At 42.8% G+C, this 21,320-nt stretch overlaps 1 protein-coding gene across 1 annotated transcript in view; it reads left to right on the plus strand.

Moving 5' to 3' along the window:
• The window catches only part of LOC102432021 (semaphorin-4F-like), a 35,618-nt gene extending 25,817 nt beyond the window's left edge, over positions 1-9,801 (plus strand). The window contains 4 exon segments of the mRNA XM_023760639.1: positions 8,786-8,844; positions 9,106-9,360; positions 9,448-9,643; positions 9,645-9,801. Of these exon segments, the coding sequence (XP_023616407.1) occupies positions 8,786-8,844; positions 9,106-9,360; positions 9,448-9,643; positions 9,645-9,801 (667 nt within the window).
• Positions 9,802-21,320: the final 11,519 nt, after the last annotated feature.

The following is a 21,320-nucleotide window of genomic DNA, read 5'->3' on the forward strand; positions in this document are numbered from 1 at the left end:
TTTATTTTTGTGTATGGTGTAAGTTGGTGGTCCAGTTTCATTTTTTTGCATGTATCTGTCCAATTTTCCCAATGCCATTTATTGAAGAGACTATCTTGACTCCATTGTATGTTCTTGCCTCCTTTGTCAAATATTAATTGAGCATATTGGTTTGGGTTTATTTCTAGGCTCTCTATTCTATTCCATTGATCTATATGTCTGTTTTTGTGCCAATACCAGGCAGTTTTGAGAACCGTGGCTTTGTAATACAGCTTGATATCAGGTATTGAGATCCTGCCTATTTTGTTCTTTCTCAGGATCGCTGTAGCTATTCGGGGTCTTTTTTTATCCCAGATGAATTTTTGGAGAGTTCGTTCTAGATCTTTGAAGTAGGCCATTGGTATTTTAATGGGAAGTGCGTTGAATTTATAGATTGCTTTGGGTAGTATGGACATTTTAATGATGTTGATTCTACCAATCCAAGAACATGGTATGTTCTTCCATCTCTTTATGTCTTCCTCTATCTCTTTTTTCAACGTCCTGTAGTTTTCTGAGTAGAGGTCTTTTACCTCTTTAGTTTAGTTTATTCCTAGGTATATTAATTTTTTTGGTGCGATGGTAAATGGGATTGTTTTTATAATCTCTCTTTCTGAAAGTTCACTATTGTTGTATAGAAATGCCTCAGATTTCTTGGGGTTAATTTTGTATCCTGCTACATTGCTGAATTCATCTATTAAGTCTAATATTTTTTTGATGGAGTCTTTAGTGTTTTCTATGAACAATATTATGTCATCTGTGAATGAGGACAGTTTTACTTCTTCTTTTCCAATTTGGATGCCTTTTATTTCTTCTTCTTTTCTAATCGCAATGGCTAATACTTCCAGTACTATGTCGAACAGGAGTGGTGAGAGTGGGCATCCCTGTCTTATTCCTGTTCTTAAGGGAAATGGTTTTAGTTTTTGCCCATTGAGTATGATGTTGGCTGTGGGTTTGTCATATCTGGCTTTTATTAGGTTGAGGTATGATACTTCTATTCCCACCTTCCTGAGAGTTTTTATCAAAAATGGGTGTTGGATTTTTTCAAATGCTTTTTCTGCATCAATTGATATGACCATGTGGTTTTTATCTCTCCATTTGTTTATGTGATGTATCACGTTTATTGATTTGTGGATATTGTACTATCCTTGCATCCCTGGGATAAATCCTACTTGGTCATGGTGTATGATCTTTTTGATGTACTGCTGGATCTGATTTGCTAAGATTTTGTTGAGGATTTTGGCATCTATGTTCATGAGGGATATTGGCCTGTAATTCTCTTTCATTGTGTTGTCTTTATCTGGTTTTGGTATGAGGGTGATGCTGGCTTCATAGAATGAGCTTGGAAGTATTCCTTCCTCATGAATTTTTTGGAATAATCTGAGGAGGATAGGTTTTAGTTCTTCCTTGAATGTTTGGTGAAACTCCCCTGTGAAGCCGTCTGGCCCTGGGCTTTTGTTTGCTGGAAGTTTTTTGATGACTGCTTCAATTTCTTCCATAGTTATTGGCCTATTGAGATTTTTAGATTCTTCCTGATTGAGTTTGGAAGGTTGCATTTTTCTAGGAATATAACCATTTCCTCCAGATTGTCTAGTTTGTTGGAGTAGAGTTGCTCATAGTATTTTTTAAACTATCATTTGTATTTCTGTGGGGTCTGTTGTTATTTCACCTCTATCATTTCTGATTTGGTTTATTTGGGTCCTCTCTCTTTGCTTCTTGGTGAGCCTGGCTAGAGGTTCATCAATCTTGTTTATCCTTTCAAAGATCCAGCTCTTGGTTTCATTGATTTTATGTATTGTGTTTTTTTTGGTTTCTATGTCATTTATTTCTGCTCTGATCTTTATTATCTCCTTCCTTCTGCTCACTCTGGGCTTTTCTTTTTGTTCTCTTTCTAATTCTTTGAGTTGTAGAGTTAGATGGTTTACTACCATTTTTTCTTGCTTTTTGAGGTAGGCCTGTAGAGCTATAAACTTCCCTCTCAGGACTGCTTTCATTGTGTCCCATAGGTTTTGGATTGTTGTGTTTCATTGTCATTGGTTTCCAGGATGTTTTTAATTTCTTCTTTGATGTCATTGGTAACCCAATGAATATTTAATAACATGCTATTCAGCTTCCAAGTGTTTGAGTATTTTGGGTTGTTTTTATTGTAGTTTATTTCTAATATTATGCCCTTGTGGTCTGAGAAGATGCTTGGTATGATTTCAATCTTCTTGAATTTGGGGAGACTTTGTTTGTGACCCAATATGTGTTCTCTCTTTGAAAATGTCTCATGAGCACTTGAGAAGAACATATATTCCTTGACTTCCAGATGAAATCTTCTGAAGATGTCAATTAAGTCCATCTGATCTAGTGAGTCATTTAGGATTGCTGTTTCTTTGCTGATTTTTAAAAAAATATATATTTTATTGATTTTTTACAGAGAGGAAGGGAGAGAGATAGAGAGCCAGAAACATCGATGAGAGAGAAACATCGACCAGCTGCCTCCTGCTCATCTCCTACTGGGGATGTGCCCGCAACCCAGGCACATGTCCATGACCGGAATTGAACCCGGGACCCCTCAGTCCGCAGGCCGACGCTCTATCCACTGAGCCAAACCGGTTTCGGCCTTTGCTGATTTTTTGTCTAGAGGATTTATCCAGTGATGTCAGTGGTGTATTAACGTCCCCTACTATGATTGTATTGTTGTCAATCTCTCCCTTGCTATCTTCCAGGAGATTATATATATATATATATATATATATATATATATATATATATTTGGATGCTCCTACATTGGGTGCATATATGTTTATCAGGGTTATATCCTCTTTTTTTTTTTTAATATATTTTATTGATTTTTCACAGAGAGGAAGGGAGAGAGATAGAGAGCCAGAAACATCGATGAGAGAGAAACATCGATCAGCTGCCTCCTGCACATCTCCCACTGGGGATGTGCCCGCAACCCAGGTACATGCCCTTGACTGGAATCGAACCTGGGACCCTTCAGTCCGCAGGCCGACGCTCTATCCACTGAGCCAAACCGGTTTCGGCAGGGTTATATCCTCTTGTTGTATCGATCCCGTTAGTGTTATGAAGTGGCCTTCCTTATCTCTTGTTATGGCCTTCACTTTGAGGTCTATTTTGTCCAGTGTAAGTATTGCTACCCCAGCTTTCTTTTTATTTCCATTTGCCTGAAAGATATTTTTTCATCCCTTCACTTTCAGCCTGTGTGAGTCCCTTCTTCTGAGGTGGGTCTCTTGTAGACAGCAAATGTCTGGGTCATGTTTGTTTGTTTTTTAAAAAATATATTTCATTGATTTTTCAAAGAGAGGAAGGGAGAGGGACAGAGAGCCAGAAACATTGATGAGAGAGAAACATCGATCAGCCGCCTCCCGCACACTGCCCACTGGCAATGTGCCCACAAACAAGGCACATGCCCCTTACTGGAATCGAACCCAGGACCCTTCAGTAAGCAGGCAACGCTCCATCCACTGAACCAAACTGGTCAGGCTAGATCATGTTTTTTTATCCATTCAGGCACTCAATGTCTTTTGATAGGAGCATTTAGTCCATTTATGTTTAAAGTTATTATTGAAAAGTACTTGCTTGTAGCCATTTTTATTTTTTGTGCCTGTGTTCTTTCTTACCTTTTTATTTCTTCTTTTTACACCATTCTCTTTAGCATTTCTTGCATTGCTAGTTTGGTAGTGATAAACTCCCTTAGCCTTTTTTTTTGGTCTGTGATGTTCCTTATTTCCCCTTCAATTTTGAATGATAGCCTTGCTGGATAGAGTATTTTTGGATTCAGTCCCTTGCTTTGCATCACTTTGTAAATTTCCTTCCATTCTTTTCTGGCCTGATGTGTTTCTGTTGAGAAATCATTTGATAATGTAATGGGAGATCCCTTGTATGTAACTTTCTGTCTCTCTCTTTCAGTCTTTAAGATTCTCTCTTTGTCCTGAACATGTGCCATCGTAATTATGATGTGTCCTGGTGTGGGTCTTTTCGGTTTCTTCTTGTTTGGGACTCTCTGTGCTTGTGTGACTTTTTTCTTCCCCATATCAGGGAAGTTTTCGGACAATATTTATTTGGATAGGTTTTCTACGCCTTGTTTCTCTTCCTATTATTCTGGCACCCCTATTATTCGTATGTTGCTTCATTTCATGTTGTCCCATAGCTCCCTTAGACTCTCCTCCTGTCTTTTAACTTTTTTCTCCAATTGCAGTTTAGTTTGGGTGTGTTTTGCTTCCTTGTCTTCTAATTTGCTAATTCGGTCCTCCGCCTCTCCAAGTCTACTTTTGAAACTTTCCATGGTGTTTTTTATTGCCACTATATCACTCTTCACTTCTTGATTGTTGCATAAGTTGATTTTTTCCTCCATCCAGTTTATGCACTTTAGGACCCTTATTCTGAATTCTTTTTCTGACATATTGCATGCCTCTGTTTTACTTAGCCGATTTTCTGGCAATTTATCCTTTTCTTTCCTTAGGTTTTTTCTTTGTCTACCCATTTTTTTATCTACCCATTTTTTTAAAGCTATTATTTTATTATTATTTCCCATTTTTAAATCTCTCAGAGGATAGGAAATTGCCTGCAAGTCTCCCTGGTCCCAGTTAGCCATCTTTCCTTCAGTCTCACTTAACCCTTATGCTGTAATCTAGGACACACACACACACACACACACACAGACATGACACAGGGGCACACACAGAGGTCAGTAGAGCTCCCTCGGACACAGAATAAAGTTTAATTCTTCTGCGGCGGGGGTCCTGGCTCCAGTGGGGAGGAGGACTTTGTTTTGGACTTTATTCATGTGGGGATTTACTTGAGGAAAGAGGAAGGAATAGGGAAAGTCTGGTCCTTTTCTATATATATAGAAAACACCACAGAACCAATAGATAAACCAAACAAATACAAACACCAAACACCCAGTAAAGGGTGGGGGCTGAATTTGTAGAGGCTGAGCTGATATACCGGAAATAAGGTTAAGAATTGGATAAATATGGGCCCGAACCAATATGCTCAATTAATATTTGATAAAGGAGGCAAGAACATACAATGGAACCAAGATAGTCTCTTTAATAAATGGTGTTGGGAAAATTGGACAGATACATGCAAGAAAATGAAACTGGACCACCAACTTACACCATACACAAAAATAAACTCAAAATGGATAAAGGACTTAAATATAAGACGGGAAACCATAAAAATACTAGAAGAATCCAAAGGCAACAAAATCTCAGACATATGCCGAAGAAATTTCTTCACTGATACAGCTCCTAGGGCATTGAAAACTAAAGAGAAAATAAACAAATGGGAATACATCAAAATAAAAAGCTTCTGCACAGCAAAAGAAACCATCAACAAAACAACAAGAAAGCCCACTGCATGGGAGAACATATTTGCCAATGTTATCACCGATAAGGGTTTAATCTCCACATTTATATGGAACTCATACAACTTAACAAAAGGAAGATAAACAATCCAATCAAAAAATGGGCAAAGGACCTAAATAGACACTTTTCAAAAGAGGACATTCAGAAAGCCAAGAGACATATGAAAACATGCTCACAGTCACTAATCATCTGAGAGATGCAAATCAAAACAACAATGAGGTACCATCTCACACCTGTCAGAATGTCTATCATAAACAAATCAACAAACAACAAGTGCTGGAGAGGATGTGGAGAAAAAGGTACATTTGTGCACTGATGGTGGGAATGCAGACTGGTGCAGCCACTATGGAAGACAGTATGGAGTTTCCTCAAAAAACTAAAAATGGAACTCCCCTTTGACCCTGTGATCCCACTTCTAGGAATATATCCCAAGAAACCAGAAACACCAATCAGAAAGGATATATGCACCCATATGTTCATAGCAGCACAATTCACCATAGCTAAGATCTGGAAACAGCCTAAGTGTCCATCAGTAGATGAATGGATTAGAAAACTGTGGTACATCTACACAATGGAATACTATGCTGCTGTAAAAACAAGGAATTCTTACCATTTGCAATGGCATGGATGGAACTGGAGAGCATTATGCTAAGTGAAATAAGCCAGTCAATGAAGGAAAAATACCACATGATCTCACTCATTCATGGATAATAAAGACCATTATAAACTGATGAACAATAATAGATACAGAGGCAGAGCTGCCTCAAACAGACTGTCAAACTGCAGCGGGAAGGCTGGGGAGGGTTTGGGGGCAGGAGGAAGGGGGGTAAGAGATCAACCGAAGGACTTGTATGCATGCATATAAGCATAACCAATGGACATAAGACACTGGGGGGTAGGGGAGGCCAGGGGATTGTCAAGGTCGGGGGAAAAAAAGGAGACATATGTAATACTCTTTGCAATACGTTAAGCAATAAAACAATAAAAAAAAGAATAGGATAAATATGGGGAGGACCTCAATTCAGTATAGAGGAAGTAGAAAAGGGATGAGTGGATACAAAGAGAAAGAAGGGGAACAAAATAATATATTTACAAAGAAATTGATTTAAAAAATGATATAAAAATAGAAAACAACAAGTAAAAATAAAATAAAATTGAATGATGAAAATATAATGTGAAAAGAATTAGAAAATAAAGCAACAAACAAATAAAGGCAAACAAAGAAAAAAGAAAAAGAAAAAAGAGCTAAAAAAATTATAGTAAAAAAATAAAAATGAGAAATTAAAATGTCATTCCTTTGGCTGGCTTAAGATCCCAGTTTTCTGGAATGTTTATGATTTTTTTGTTTGTTTTTTGTTGTTGCTGTGACTGAATGCCTCTCTATGGGCCAGACCCTGTTAACTTCCAGGGACTAATCAGATTTTTTAATCCTTCATCCCATTTAGGGTGGAATCTGGGTGTGGCTGTATTCCTTGCCTGGGGCCTGGAGGGAGGGGTTATAGCTTCAGGAGAAAATGGCTGCCCAGGTCCTGGGGTCAGGCGTGACTCAGCACTCAACTTGCTGCCACCTCTCCTGAACCCCCTTCTCTCCCAGCCTCTCCCCAGATTCCACTCGTCCGCACCTTCTTCTCCTCAACACGGGTGAGTGTCTGTATCTGAAATGTCCTAGGAACAGGGTTCAGTGAAAGCAAACACACAAACGCCGGCCTCAGAAACGGGGAAGACTGAGTCTCAGTGAGCTCCTCTCTTACCGGCACTGCGTGGTCTGGTCAGGGCTTCAGGCTGCCCCCTTTGGGTCCAGTCCTCTGTAATTATGGAACCCAGACCTCAAATCCCCCGGCACCAACAGTCCTGAGGATTTCCTTTCCCCCGTCAGAAGCTGTGCCTGTCCCAAGGGATGTGGCTGGTTGCCGCCACACGGTTTCCCTCCGACCCTCTGGGCTCAGCGAACTGGCAAACTTTCCTGCCCAGATCCCTGGTTTTTACCTTTCCAGGGGAACTCTCCCCTTCCCGGCTGGAAACTGTCTCACCAGCTGAGTCTCCTTCACCAATTCGGGGTAGATGTTATTTGTTTCAGCTGCTCATTCTATTTGCTCCGGGACAAGCCTTGGGGTGCCTCTGCCTATTCCACCGCCATCTTGTTTCCTTATAAATATTTTAGAAGTAAAACTACTTGTTTTTGGGAATTAATTTTGGTTAAGAACTTTGATCTGGTATTTTAGTTTCTCTTGGGAGAAATTTGACACATCTCACATGAAAACAAGTGCTTTATTCTTTCCTTTATTGTTTTAATATTCATTAAAATAAGAATTTAATTGGTGTTGGATACCCTGTGTACTTGAGCCTCAGGGTCTCCTCCACATATATATGTATGTGTGTGTAGGATGTGGGGTGTGCATACATGCCAGTATACTTCTTAGTAATGTGAGAATAGACCAAGCTGGTACTTCTGTGCACTCTACCCTTCATACCTCAATTCATATAAGGGGGAAAACATAGACCATGAAGTTCCTGTGGCTATAGCCACACCTATGGCCTTCCCATGTTCCCAACTGTCAGCTAGACTAAGCAAACTTGGTTTTACCCAGAGACTTTAACATATTCATACTAGTCTCAGAGCTTATTTCAGGGGCTCCAGTTCATGTTGAAGGAATTCACACTCAAAGGGAATCTCCTTTTGGTTGAAGCTTTTGTGTGTTCCACCTGGTCTTCACTGACAGCCCACTAGAGGTCTCCCTGGCCTCCCTCCCTCCCTCCCTCTGGTAGTGGTGCCAGGAAGTTCAGAGTGAGCAGCCTGTCTTGCTGTCCTTCTGTTAGACATAGTTCATTGAAATCCTGAAAATACCAAATTGTATGATTTGAAACAGATCTGTTAGAGGCCAATAGGTACCAACAGTTGTTGAAGAAAGAGTTCCTATATAGAGATGAGCAGCATTATGAAACAAAGTCATCTCACTGACTGACCCTCAAAGAATTTTGATTAACTTTCATAGAGAAGTCCTCACTTTCTTTTAACAGAAAAAAGAAAAAAAAAAATCCCCAGACCACCCTGTAATTTTAATACTTTTTTCAGAGAAATCTTATGGTGTGGAGACTCAGCTGTATTTCTTGGAAGTTTCCAATGTTTTTTTTAAAGCACACCACAAAACATCCTTCCAACAGACCTAGTGCAGATTTAATTTTCTATGGTCTGCTAGAACGTATGTAGAATTTGACATGTTAATTGTCATGAGGAGTATTGGGGAAAATTTTAATGATGAGAATGTTGACTGATAATTCCAGGAGTGATTAATGAGATGATGGGAGATATAACGAGTGAGTGAGTATTCTGTGGTACTGAGGAGTATAGAAGGGAATATTGACACTGGATTTATCAAATATTCTCTTCTTTGTAGGCTGGTCCAAGACATAGAGTCAGCGGATGTCTCTTCTCTGTGTCCTAAAGAGCCTGGAGGTCTGTCTGGTTTATGGAAATGTGGGTGGAGTTGGGTGGAAAGAGGCTAGAAAGTTGTCCATTTTGGACCCACTTTGAAGTTGGATCCTGGAAGATATGGTAGCCAGTGACCTGGGCCTTACCCTTTTTGGGAATCTCCTTTTAGCTTTGCCCCCATGGTTCCTTCTCAAATCTGATATCCCTCTATGTTTCTCTTCATCAGCCCTCCACCCCCCAGCCTATAGCCTCACTACCTTTTATGCCTTTGCTGTTTCTCTGCAGAATACCCAGTAGTGTTTGAAGTTCTTGTGGCTACAGCTGTGCATGTGGTGTTGCCATGTTCCCCAAGCTCAGCCTGGGCATCCTGTGTGTGGCACCAGCCCAGTGGAGTGACTGCTTTTACCCCCCGGAGGGATGGGCTAGAGGTGGTGGTAACCCCAGGGGCCATGGGTGCTTATGCTTGTGAATGTCAGGAGGGTGGGGCAGCCCGCGTGGTAGCGGCTTATAGCTTGGTATGGGGCAGCCATCAGGTCCCTCCATACCCCTTCCCCACAAACCCTCCCCCGACCTTCCCTACAAGTCCCCCACCGCCGACCCCCTCAATCCCTCTCCCGTCCCCCTCCTCAAGCCAGGCTCATGCTGTGGGGGCTGGACTGGCTGGCTTTTTTCTGGGGGTTCTTGCAGCATCCCTGATTCTTTTCCTGATTGGTCAACGTCAGCAGCTAAGGCGACAGAGGGAACTTCTGGCTAGAGACAAGGTGGGCTTGGACCCGGGGGCACCGCCATCTGGGACCACAAGCTACAGCCAGGATCCTCCCTCTCTCTCCTGAAGATGAGTGGCTGCCCCTGGCTCTAGGCAAGAGGGGCAATGGCTTTGGTGGCTTCCCTCCACCTTTTCTGCTTGATCCTTGCCCGAGCCCAGCCCGTATTTGGTTAACTGGAGCTCCTCTGGCCACATGTGATGAAACACCCATGTAGGGCTGGGCAAGTAACCACTAGTGCATGACTGGCCCCTGGAATGGAGTGACCATTGAGATGTTGGGGTCACTGGGCCTGGAAAACCATCATGGCCTCTGAGTTCTCTTTGGCCTTTGAGTGATCACTTGACTTCAGTGTCAGCCCTCTCTGGCCCTAGATGGGTTCCAGGCCAGGCCTTTGTCTGTGTCCTGATTCCTGATTCCCATGAGAGATCACAACTTCTCTCTGCAGTGAATCAGGGCTTTTCCCACCCCTGCTCTCTGAACCCCAGTGACCCCTTCAGTTTTGGCCCATTATTTTCGGCCTGTAAATTAGGGGAGGGGCATAGGACATAGCTATGACTTTGCCTTCTGGTTGGACCCTGGCCAGAAGGAGGAGCTATGGAGGTGGTTGGAAGCTAATGTGCACTGAGTCCTTGGAGTGGTTTTGCTGATTCTTCTAGTTAGTCTAATTCTCTGTGGAGAGTGCATGATCCCCCTCCACCCCACTTTTCCTTCTTTCATGAAAGAGCATGTGTATATATGAGTGTTCATAGGACACCTGCCAAATGTGCATGAATGACGGGGCCATTGCTCAGGTATATTCATCTGAGTAAGGAAGGGGAAGGTTGGGGTGGGGAGTTGACTGCAGAACTTTAGACCCTATAGCCAGTGAAGGAATGGCTTTCTAAAAGGAAATAAACAACTGCCCCCACTCCACCAATCCCTTGGGTAGCAGGACAGGTGACCCCATATTTCAGTTTGTTTTCGCCTCCTGGATACCACCAAGGCATGCATAGCTGCTCTCTTTCTCTGGCTGGAGTGCAGGCTGGACCCCGTTTCTTTGGCTCCAATTAAAAATAAATTTCACAACATTCTAAACATTAGGGAACAACAAAAGGGGAACAGTCAGGAAATACAAGCAGTGTAAAGATAAGTTTGTATCAGTGACTTTACTCAGGTTGACACCCTTGCCCTAAAGCAGTTAGTTCTCCAGTGGGGGTCCATGGACTCCCTGAAATCATATGAAAAATGTTGTCTGTATATGTGTGTCTGTGTTTTTCTTGGGGGTGGTGGATTTTTATGGCTTTCATCAGATTCTCAAGGCCTTAACAAAGTTAAAGGACCACTGCTCCCAAGTCATGACACCGTTGCCCAAGCTAAGATGGTGCCACTCAGCAGCAGCTCTCTGCCTCGGCCCACCAGTTCTGTGGCCAACCCCTGGACTTGCAGCTCCTGGATGCCATGTCATTTCTCCAGACCCTGGAAGCTGAGCTCTGTGCATATTTGAAGACACTATGAACTCTCACTAAACTTAAAGACTTCTTCCTGCTTCACAGCTCTCACTTGCTTTAGGCTTCTCCTGCTCGGTTCTGGTCTTGGCCTGTAAATGTGCCTCATTCATCCCTGGTGGAAGAATCCTCCTCACCCCCTTTGAGCTCCAATGAATAATCCAGCCCTTCCCAGTTGAAGTTTTCAGCTCTACTTTCCTTGGCGGCAACTTGTGAATTACCCAAAAGAGTTCCCTTGGGTTTGGACTTATCAGTGGCTATGCCCTAATAAGTGTATGATCTTCAGCAAGTAATCTAACCTAGGAACATTGGTTTACTCATCTGTAAAGTGGGGATAATAATACCTACCTCAAGGTTGCTGCAAGGATTAAATGAGAACATGTAAACAATAAAGCACTATGTATACCAGTAGAGGTAGTTATGTAAAAATTGGACTATTCCGCCATAATCCTATAGCTTAACCAAATGGTAACCATGACACATGTATCACTTTAAGCTCCATTTGGTGGACGGAGCCTCACACAGATGTCATCTCTGGCCAGATCTTAGCAGCCAGTGTATAAGGCCCATGGAGACTGGGCCTGTGGTTTATTGTAATCCTCAGATGTCTCTCCTTAGTGCCTTATTAGTCCTTCTCTGTGGGAATGGAGGAAGGTGTGTGTTCTTGGGTTTGTCCTCACTTTACTCTCTCAAGGTTATGCATTAATTCCATTTGAGGGAGGAAAGGAGATGGGGAGATTTCAAAGGGGCCTGCGGTCTCTGATCAGGGGAGGAGGAGAGTTTTCCAAGGGCCGGGGGAGGAGAGGAATTCAAGCATATCAAGCTCTTGATGCAGCCTGCAGGCCACGAGTTTGATAGGCTGGATTAGATCATGGTGGATTTCAGCATTCAGTTCTTGAACAGTGGTTCTGGTTTGAGGAAAACGGGATGAGGAATGTAGGAAAAATGAGGAATGATGGGAATAGACATGAAATGAAGAAAATCACCTCTTAGTTGGAAAGTTCAAGCCCCTAGAGAAATAGTGTGAGTAATTGCATTATCTTTGGGGTATGGGAATGGAAGAGAGCTGAAGGAGGGTGCAGGATTCCTACAAGGACAATTGTGAGTATTCTGGCAGCCAGAGACCTGGCTGGCTTCACATGGTAAAGAAGGGTGAAGACGGGATTTGTGTCTCACTTCCTGGCATTCGCTCTTAAATACCCCTCTGTTTTTGGCTCTAGTCCAGCCGTGGGCAAACTTCGGCCCGAGGGCCAGATCTGGCCCGTTAGAAATGAATAAAACCAAAAAAAAAAAAAAAAAGACTGTACCCTTTTATGTAATGATGTTTACTTTGAATTTATATTAGTTCACACAAACACTCCATCCATGCTTTTGTTCCGACCCTCCGGTCCAGTTTAAGAACCCATTGTGGCCCTGGAGTCAAAAAGTTTGCCCACCCCTGCTCTAGTCCCTGATCCCTAAACTGTTACCCTCAGCTTGTCACTCCTATCATTGTCTGCTGCTACCCATGTGGCCTTACTGAAAATAGAGCCAGAAAGAGATGCTCATTATTGGCTTGTATGAGCCAAGGGAGCTCTAGCACAGCACTGGCCTAACCCAACAGGAGGCCAACTCACATCTTTTCCCTGGAGACCCCCAGTCCCTCCCTTTCCCCAGCAGCCCAATCTTCACTGGTGGCCTCAGTGATGGCGGGAAACATCCTTTTGGTTTCTGCTGGGTCCTGTCTGTCCTGGCTACTCTGCTTCTGTCAGAGGGGGCAGTCATGGCTGCAACAAACCATACACAGGTCCTGCCTGTCTCAAGGGTGTAGTGATAAGACTTGCCTTTTTTGGTTGTAGCAGAGGCAAAGTTGGAATTTTGAAAGATTGGTTTTACCAACTAGAGGAAAAACTGCAATGAAAGTACAAGAAATCTTTCTGCAGTTTTTAAATTTTCCCTGGTAGGCCCCAGGACAGGCCTCTGTGTGACATGGCAACTTGTTTGACCAGTAGACAACAGGTTTGGTTCCAGACAGGTCCATCTCAACTGATGTGAAACACCAGGTCCTGGTTGAGGTGGGGAATGGCAAGCAATAAGGAAGGGTCTAGTTTCCTGAGGATGTTAGATGGGGCCATGGGTCAGGTTAAGAGGGCTGCTTCGGGCCCTGTGGAGAAATAAGTGCAAGCCAAGATCTCTTCCTCTCTTTTCTTTCCCCTTGGTTCCCAGCCCATAGGACTGGGGTTTAGGGCTACAGATGCATCTTGGCCCTGCCCACTGGTGGGTGTGGCACTCCTCATTTATGACAGTGTTGGCACTCCGAGACTTGGCAGTGCTGGACCACAAGCTAAAGGCTTTCACCACCTGCAGCTGGAACCATGATTGGGGCAGGAAGAGTCAGCAACTGATGCTGGATCCAAAGGCCAACATCTCACCCTCAGGTTCAAGCAAGTCCTTTGAGTTGAGGCTGGCAATAAAGTCCTTCCAGGACTGAGGTTCACACTAGGCACTCTCTGATGGGTAAGTGTTGAGGAAGCTGGTTAGATCTATCTTGTCAGAGGCTGAGGCAGAGAGCTCTGGGGAAAGCTCAGGCCTGCATAGGCATATGTTATATCTGTCAAGTGAGGGGCTCCAATTAGCCTCAGATGGAGTTCCTAGAATTCTCCCCTGCAAGCCCAAGAATGCAAAGAGTCAACACACATTTTTAGTATTCTCCTTTCAAGACATGCTTACTCACGTATGATAAGTAAGCTCCTATTCCTTCCTCTATAAGAAGCGAGGAGGCGGAAGTGGCCCTTGCCTGTGGTGAGTGTGGGGATGGCTGTTTTAGTCTTTGAGTGACGTAGACTTGTGCTCTGTTTCCACGCAGTCACTCAGAAGTGACACAAGCTCTGTGGGATGGAGGGGTGGATGCTGGAGACAGTCAGGGCCTTGAGGATGAGGGGGAAGAGCCCCATACTTTAGTGTGAAAGGATGGAGCTGCCTGCCCATTGGCTGAGTGGGTTCAGAGAATGAGCTTCTCAGCAGCAGCAGTCAGGGGAACCGGACTTTTCTGTCCTTTGCTGGGAGCCACACAGGTCCCATGAATTCATATTCAATTCTAGGGAGAAAGACGGTCACCCTCAAGATGCCTGAGATAAAATATTTTTCTTCAAAAGTGACTGGGAGTTCAGGTTAAATTGATTCACAGAAATATTGTTTATTTGTCCCCTATGAGTTTGTAGAGAAACATTTATGTCTATTGTAACATCAGCATTTCTAAAATTAGCTGAGTCTGGATGTCTGCATTATGAACTGGCCTATAGACTGAGGGAACAGAACTAGCTGTAGAAGGGTAGAGTTGGATGGCTTCTTCTAAAGTGAAGAAGCCATTTCTCCTAAGGTAGCTTCTCCTAACACATAGCCACGAAATTAATCTTTTATCACACTTAAAACCTGTAGCCTCTCAGATTTACTGGATTTAGGCAATTTGCCTGTGATTTCATCATCCTATATAATAACAGCCTAATATGCTAAGTGTCCGGTTATCCGGTTGGCTGTTCAACCAATCAAGGCATAAAATGCTAATGATATGCTAAGGCCACTCAACCACTCGCTATGATGTGCATTGACCACCAGGTGGAAGATGCTCTGACTGGTAGGTGAGCTTGCTTCTGGGGCCCAGCCAGTGAGGACTGAGCGAGATGGGCCGGACATGCCCTGGAGCCCTCCTGCAGTCCCTCCCTGGCTGGCCAACCTCCTGCTTCCCCGATTGTGCACTGGTGGGGTCCCTCAGCCTGGCCTGCACCCTCTCTCAATCTGGGACCCCGTGGGAGATGTTGAAGAGCTGTTTTTGGCCCGACCCCGCAGGCCAGGCTGAGGGACCCCACTGGTGCATGAATTTGTGCACCAGGCCTCTAGTAATACTATAACTCATCATAGATTGTGATCACCTTGCAATTCCCAGGTGTCCTAGTTGCAAACCAAAGTGTCTGCTGCCTTGGCATTCTCCCACCTTACAGGACACCAGCATCTGCTAAGGCCATGCTGGGATGTGACAGACTGGGAAAAAACGAGATCACTCCATAATCATGTCTGCACACAGACAAAACAGGAACATTGTCCAAACCACGAAAATGACCAGGCATCCACCTGTTCCGGCTGGAGGAGTGGCTACTGCTGCTTCACCTGCTCCAATCATCCCTCTGTCTGAATGAGACTTAGTAAGACACCCAACCATAGAATTACCCCATTTCCTGGCAAAACCCCACCCAGAGCAAATCTCTGCTACCTTAAAGCCTCCTGCAAACCCTAGTGCAAGCTCTAAGTTCCTTCTTGAATAGCCTCTTCCTGAAACGTCCCACACTTCCCCATGAGTTTGTAATATATATTTATAGTCATAAAATGTATGGAATACACACAGAACTGTTAGCAATGGTTATCCCAGATGAAAAATGTTCACATTTTAAAAAATATTTTATTGATTTTTTACAGAGAAGAAGGGAGAGGTATAGAGAGTTAGAAACATCAACGAGAGAGAAACATTGATCAGCTGCCTCCTGCACACTCCCTACTGGGGATGTGCCCGCAACCAAGGTACACGCCCTTGACCAGAATCAAACCTGGGACCCTTGAGTCCGCAGGCCAATGCTCTATCCACTTAGCCAAACCGGTTAGGGCAAATTTTCTATATTTTTATTCATTTCAGAGAGGAAGGGAGAAGGAAAGAGAAAAATAGAAACATTGATGATGAGAGAAAATCATTGATTGGCTGCCTCTTGCAGACCTCGCACCTGGATTAAGCCTACAACCTGGGCATGTGCCCTGACTGGGAATTGAACTGGGGACCTCCTGGTTCATAGGTAGATGCTCAACCACTGAGCTGCATCAGCTGGGCAATTTTTACCTTTTTTAAAAAAACAATATGTATGGAGATAGAGGAGAAGAAATGAAAAGAAAATAAAGGAGAAGAATGAACTGAGTGATGATGACATTCTCTGGGGTAGTAGCTCTAAACTAAGTGTTGATAGTGACTTTATTGGATGATCTTTATTTTCTACAATTAATTTTTAAATATATTTTATTGATTTTTTACAGAGAGGAAGGGAGAGGGAGAGAGAGTTAAAAACACAGATGAGAGAGAAACATTGATCAACTGCCTCCTGCACGCCCCCCACTGGGGATGTGCCCACAACCAAGGTACATGCCCCTGACCGGAATCGAACCCAGGAACCTTGAGTCCGCAGGCCGACGCTCTATCCTGAGCCAAACCGGTCAGGGCTACAATTAATTTTCATTACATTTGAACATGAAGAAAAAGTTATTTTTAAATGTGTGAAAATCATGATTTTTCCAAGGAAAATACTCCATTGTTAATTTTAATTTTTGCAATGGCATCTTGTGCCTGACTAAAATTGTATATAAGTCATGTCTGGTTTGAAGACTTCTGATTTTTCAGGTCAGTTGTAGTACAGTGCAATAGGTGTCACTCGTTCCCTGAGAATGGCATATTGCTAATGCTGGCTGGAAGCCCTCTCTGAGCTGTGCCCAATTCTAGATCAATTACCTGTCTGCAAGATATACCTAATCTCTAATCTTTGAGTTATGCATGTGTACTTGTAATTTTACATAGTACTTGTAATTATAAGTACTATGTACTTGTAACTTTCCTTCCTCTTGTAATTTTAACCCAATTTAGATAAGAGGAATTATCACTACAGTAAAACACACATTCCCTTTATAGGCAGAACTTTCACATAGCCACCCTATCTTCAAAGTAGTCTTTTGAAGTACTTCAGGCAGGTATATGTACTTCATTTTACAGAAGCGAAAAATGAAGTTAAACAGAAAACTGAAGTTATTAATAGTTTGTTGGTCCAGTTTTCTTTTTCCTTCACTGGTTAGTTCTGTGCAGTAAAAGAATACTACTTGTGCTTTAAATATATTGGTATATAAATGTATCAACAGTAAAAATACATTTGGATTGGTTTCTGAGAAATGCCATTCAAATGATGAGAGCCAACCCATGCTGCTTGTGCAATGTGGTTGTGCGAAAGCTTCTGATGGATGCATGGCACAAAGGAGCCCTCTCCACCAGGACAGGGTAGGCAGTCTTCAGATGCCTGGGACTTCTTTGAAAACACCTGGCACTCTTGGGGAGCATGCTGAAAGGGACCCATGTTTATATGTGAGGTGGGGTTACATTAGAAGCATCAGTTATTGTACTCTGAGGTATATCAGACACACGGGGCTGTTTGCTTCTCCCTTCTGAGATCTCACACTTTTCCAATTCCTAAATGTGGTCATGCTCAGAATCTCACTTCCTGATGCTTGCCTTGTAGATGCTGCTTTCCTTTTTTCTTGTTTGCTCTTCCTCAAATGTTATGGAGTTAGAAAGCAAATGACCAAGATGAGACTGTCAGGGAGCTGGTTTTGGAGAGATGAGGAATGACTATACCAATCTTTTAAAAGTCTCGAGATAATCAAGGCCAGCCTTGATCTCAGTCTACTGAGTCACCCTGAGACCTGGTCGCTCACTCCAATGCTGTGGCAATTTGGAGAGAATGCTCTAGGCTGGAAGGAGGGAGTCCGGCCTTATGGAGCTGACCTGACCATCCTCTCACAGAGTGGTGGTCTCTGGTCCAGGAGAGATTAGAAGTGCTGGGGTCCAGCCCCAGCGGGTCCAGGCATTCCCCAAGGTGTGGACGGAGTCGGCGAAGAATGAATGACACGGAAGCAGTGTTTAGGTGATCATCATAGCCAGGTTCTCCTTCCAGGTACCTCTTTTATTGTCATCTACCATCTGTATATATACTATTTGGTCCCAATCCTATCCATTCTATACAAAAGGCCAGGGGGCTTCCCAACTCCATTCAAAGGTTACTCTATTGTTCCACTAAGCTACAAGGAAGTAACTGAAGGAGGTCACTCCAAGCAAAGATCAAAGCGACCAACCAACCCTCTGACACTCAGTTAAAGGGTTTTCTGATAAAAATCCTCACCTGGGGAAACAACCTGTCTTCTAGCCAGGTTCCTTCCCCTATTGTCCTCTTACATCTGCATTTATCCTATTTGATCTTAATCCCATCCATTCCATTCCAAAGGCTAGGGCATTTCTCACCTCCATTTCAAGGTTACTTGAAACATCCCTGCAGAGACTGCCTCAAGCAGCCAGGGTGGATCGGCTTCCAGCAAAGAAGAAGCTCCAGGGAGCAGCTGCTAGATTATGACTCAAGTTGAAACAGGGAGATGGCGAATCCAGTCCTCTTTCCAGCAGACATTGAGACCAAATAAGGACCTTCTTACAACTCTGGGTGCAGAATGGACCATCATTAAGAGGACTGAATGCACCACATATAGCCAGGCAATGTTTCTACAATGAGATGGGCAACGGCAGATGTAGGTTCCGACACAAAATTGTGGCCAACAGGAATGAGGTAGCAGAATGAGCTCAACCAGCCATCTGAGGTACAGTGTGAGGCCATCAGAATGGGCACAGATGAGGGATATTTAAGACCCCCGAGAGACCTGGGATCAGGTTACTGGACCTGGCATGCTCTGCTCATGACCGTCAGCCCAGTAGTGGGGCAGAGCAGCCTGGCATATGGAGGCTTGAGACTGCCAGAGTGATTTCCAAATCCACCCACTGGGGAGGCAAAAGCTTCTTCTGTGTGACCACAAGGAAGAGCCCTGTTAACTTTGGAGAAGGTGGGCAGCCTTAGAGGATGAAGCTAGGACTAGGTGTGGGTGCTGATGCCAGGGCCCATGGTCACCTGGGGAATAAGGCCCAGACTAGGCTTTTCTGGAATCCACAGATCTAGGGCTCCCCTTTCTAGGGGAAGGAACTAGGTGGCGCAGACCAATCTGTTTTTTCAAGGAGGTGGGGATGGGTTGGGAAGTGGCCTTAGATCACAAACACTAACCACTTTGGGAGAAACACAGCTCCTAATGAACTTGAAATGAGTTTTGCATGCACATCCATGTGCGTGTGTTTGTGAGTAATAGAGATTTATTGTTTTTTCAATTATATAAATATGCTTATTATGAAGCATTCAGAAAATCCTGAAAAGTATAGAAAAATAAGAACCACCTGGAACTCCATAGGCCAGATATATAATCTCTAAAAATATTTTGGTAATTTCCTTCCTGATTTCTCTCTATGTATATATTCAACATAGTATGCACATGTATATTTCAAATTAAATCATGGTATAAAACAGGCTGTAACCTGCTTCTTCCCTTTGGTACTCTATCTTGGACACTTTCCCACAACAATACATGTGGTTCTACACCATCATCTTTGGTAGCTGTACAGAATCCTATTACCTGATATTTCTTACTTTCTTTTTTTTTTTTAAAATATGTTTTTATTGGTTTCAGAGAGAAAGGGAGAGGGAGAGAGAGAGATAAAAACATCAATGATGAGAGAGAATCATTGATTGGCTGCCTCCTGCATGCCCCCTACCCGGGATAAAGTCTGTAATCTGGGCATGTACCCTGACTGGGAATCGAACCATGGTCCCCTGGTTGCTAGGTCGACACTCAATCACTGAGCCACACCAGTCGGACTGATATTTCTTATTTTAATGAATCCTCTATTGCTTAACATCACATCATCTGGAAATAATGATAAATCTGTACTCCCATTCTGCAGTGAACAATGACTTGGGAAAGGCTGACCCGTGGGGATATGTCCTGATGGTTAACGACAGTACTCTCAGCTTCTGGACTATTCTTTTAAATAACAGCTCTGTGCTGCTAGTTCCATTTTAACAAATGCTTCTGGAACATCTGCCATGTGGAAGGCATGAGGCTAGTTGCTTGCTAGCCTCATGTAGGAAATATAGAAGTGTAAAGCAAGGCTCATACCTGGGCAAATTGAAGCCTCTGCTTGCAAAACAATGTGTTACTTGACTGGTAAACCTTAAAAATAAATACTGCAACCCGATAATTTTGCCAAACTGATGTCCCAAGAGTGAGACTAAATACCTTACAACATCAATACAATCAATCACGTATGGTTTCTACTCCTTCCTGCCACTCCTACACAACACACTAAAGTAAATGTCAAGTCTATAGCTCATTAAACATCTAAATCAAGTCATGGGAAGACTAGCAACATGAGAGTATTTGTTTCTATTGTGGAGAAATAACTTTATAAGAATTAAAACTATAGCAAAAAAGAAAAAGAAAAAGATTGATAGATAATATTGGAAAGTTTCAAAAAAGAATTAACATCAATAAGAATACAATAAGATTATATGTGTGGATGTAATTGATTATATAAAACATTATAAAAAACATTCAGTTTTACAATGAGCAAGCATTAATTTAACGATAAAAAATAATGGTTACAGTAATATAAACTCAAGTTAAAAAAATCTTATTTAAGTAATAAGAAAACAATACCTTGACTCTAAATACTGGTCACCAATATAAGCAGATATTCTGGCTATGGTATACTAAACTCCAGGCTGGAGATAGGATAAGGTGAAGAAAGGAAAAAAAGTAAGAAAGTAATGAAAATGTCTATCATGTTCATATCCTTCAGCCTAGTTATCTCCCGCCTAAGAATTTATTTGAAAGAAAATCTTCTTAAGGCTAGAGAAGCTAAGTGTCTGAGGAGCTCCAACATAATAGGGAAATGGTCAACTAACCCATAGGGGATACATGCAATGAAATAGTATTCAGTCATCAAAATAATCATTAAAAGACTTTAAGGCCACAGGCTTAGAAAGTCATGTTACATAACAATAGCAGAAATTGACCCACACAAGTATTCTACTTCTGGAAAAGTAAGTTCTTATCATCAGGGCCTGGAAGTAAACATGGATAAATGAAATTAGTTGTGTTTGGAGGAGAGTAATTAGAATTTTTTTTAAAATTTAAAATGTGAAGTTTTTGGACAAAAACAATTTTTAAAGAAAATTGTGCTCTTGGGATATCTGGGTGTCTCAGTGGGTTATGCCAACACTGTCTACACCAGTATCAGGCACTGGCCAGATGGGACAGCAGAGCCACCTCCTCTTATAGCTGGGCCCAGACCCAATCTTGGAGCTGGTGTCTTTTTTTTTTTTTTAAATATATTTTATTGATTTTTTACAGAGAGGAAGGGAGAGAGATAGAGAGTTAGAAACATTGATGAGAGAGAAACATTGATCAGCTGCCTCCTGCACATCTCCCACTGGGGATGTGCCTGCAACCAAGTTACATGCCCTTGCCTGGAATCGAACCAGCGACCCTTCAGTCCGCAGGCCGACGCTCTATCCACTGAGCCAAACCAGTTTCGGAGGAG

The sequence above is a fragment of the Myotis lucifugus genome, unplaced genomic scaffold (genome assembly GCF_000147115.1).
Source record: "Myotis lucifugus unplaced genomic scaffold, Myoluc2.0 scaffold_186, whole genome shotgun sequence".
Lineage (NCBI taxonomy): Eukaryota > Metazoa > Chordata > Mammalia > Chiroptera > Vespertilionidae > Myotis > Myotis lucifugus.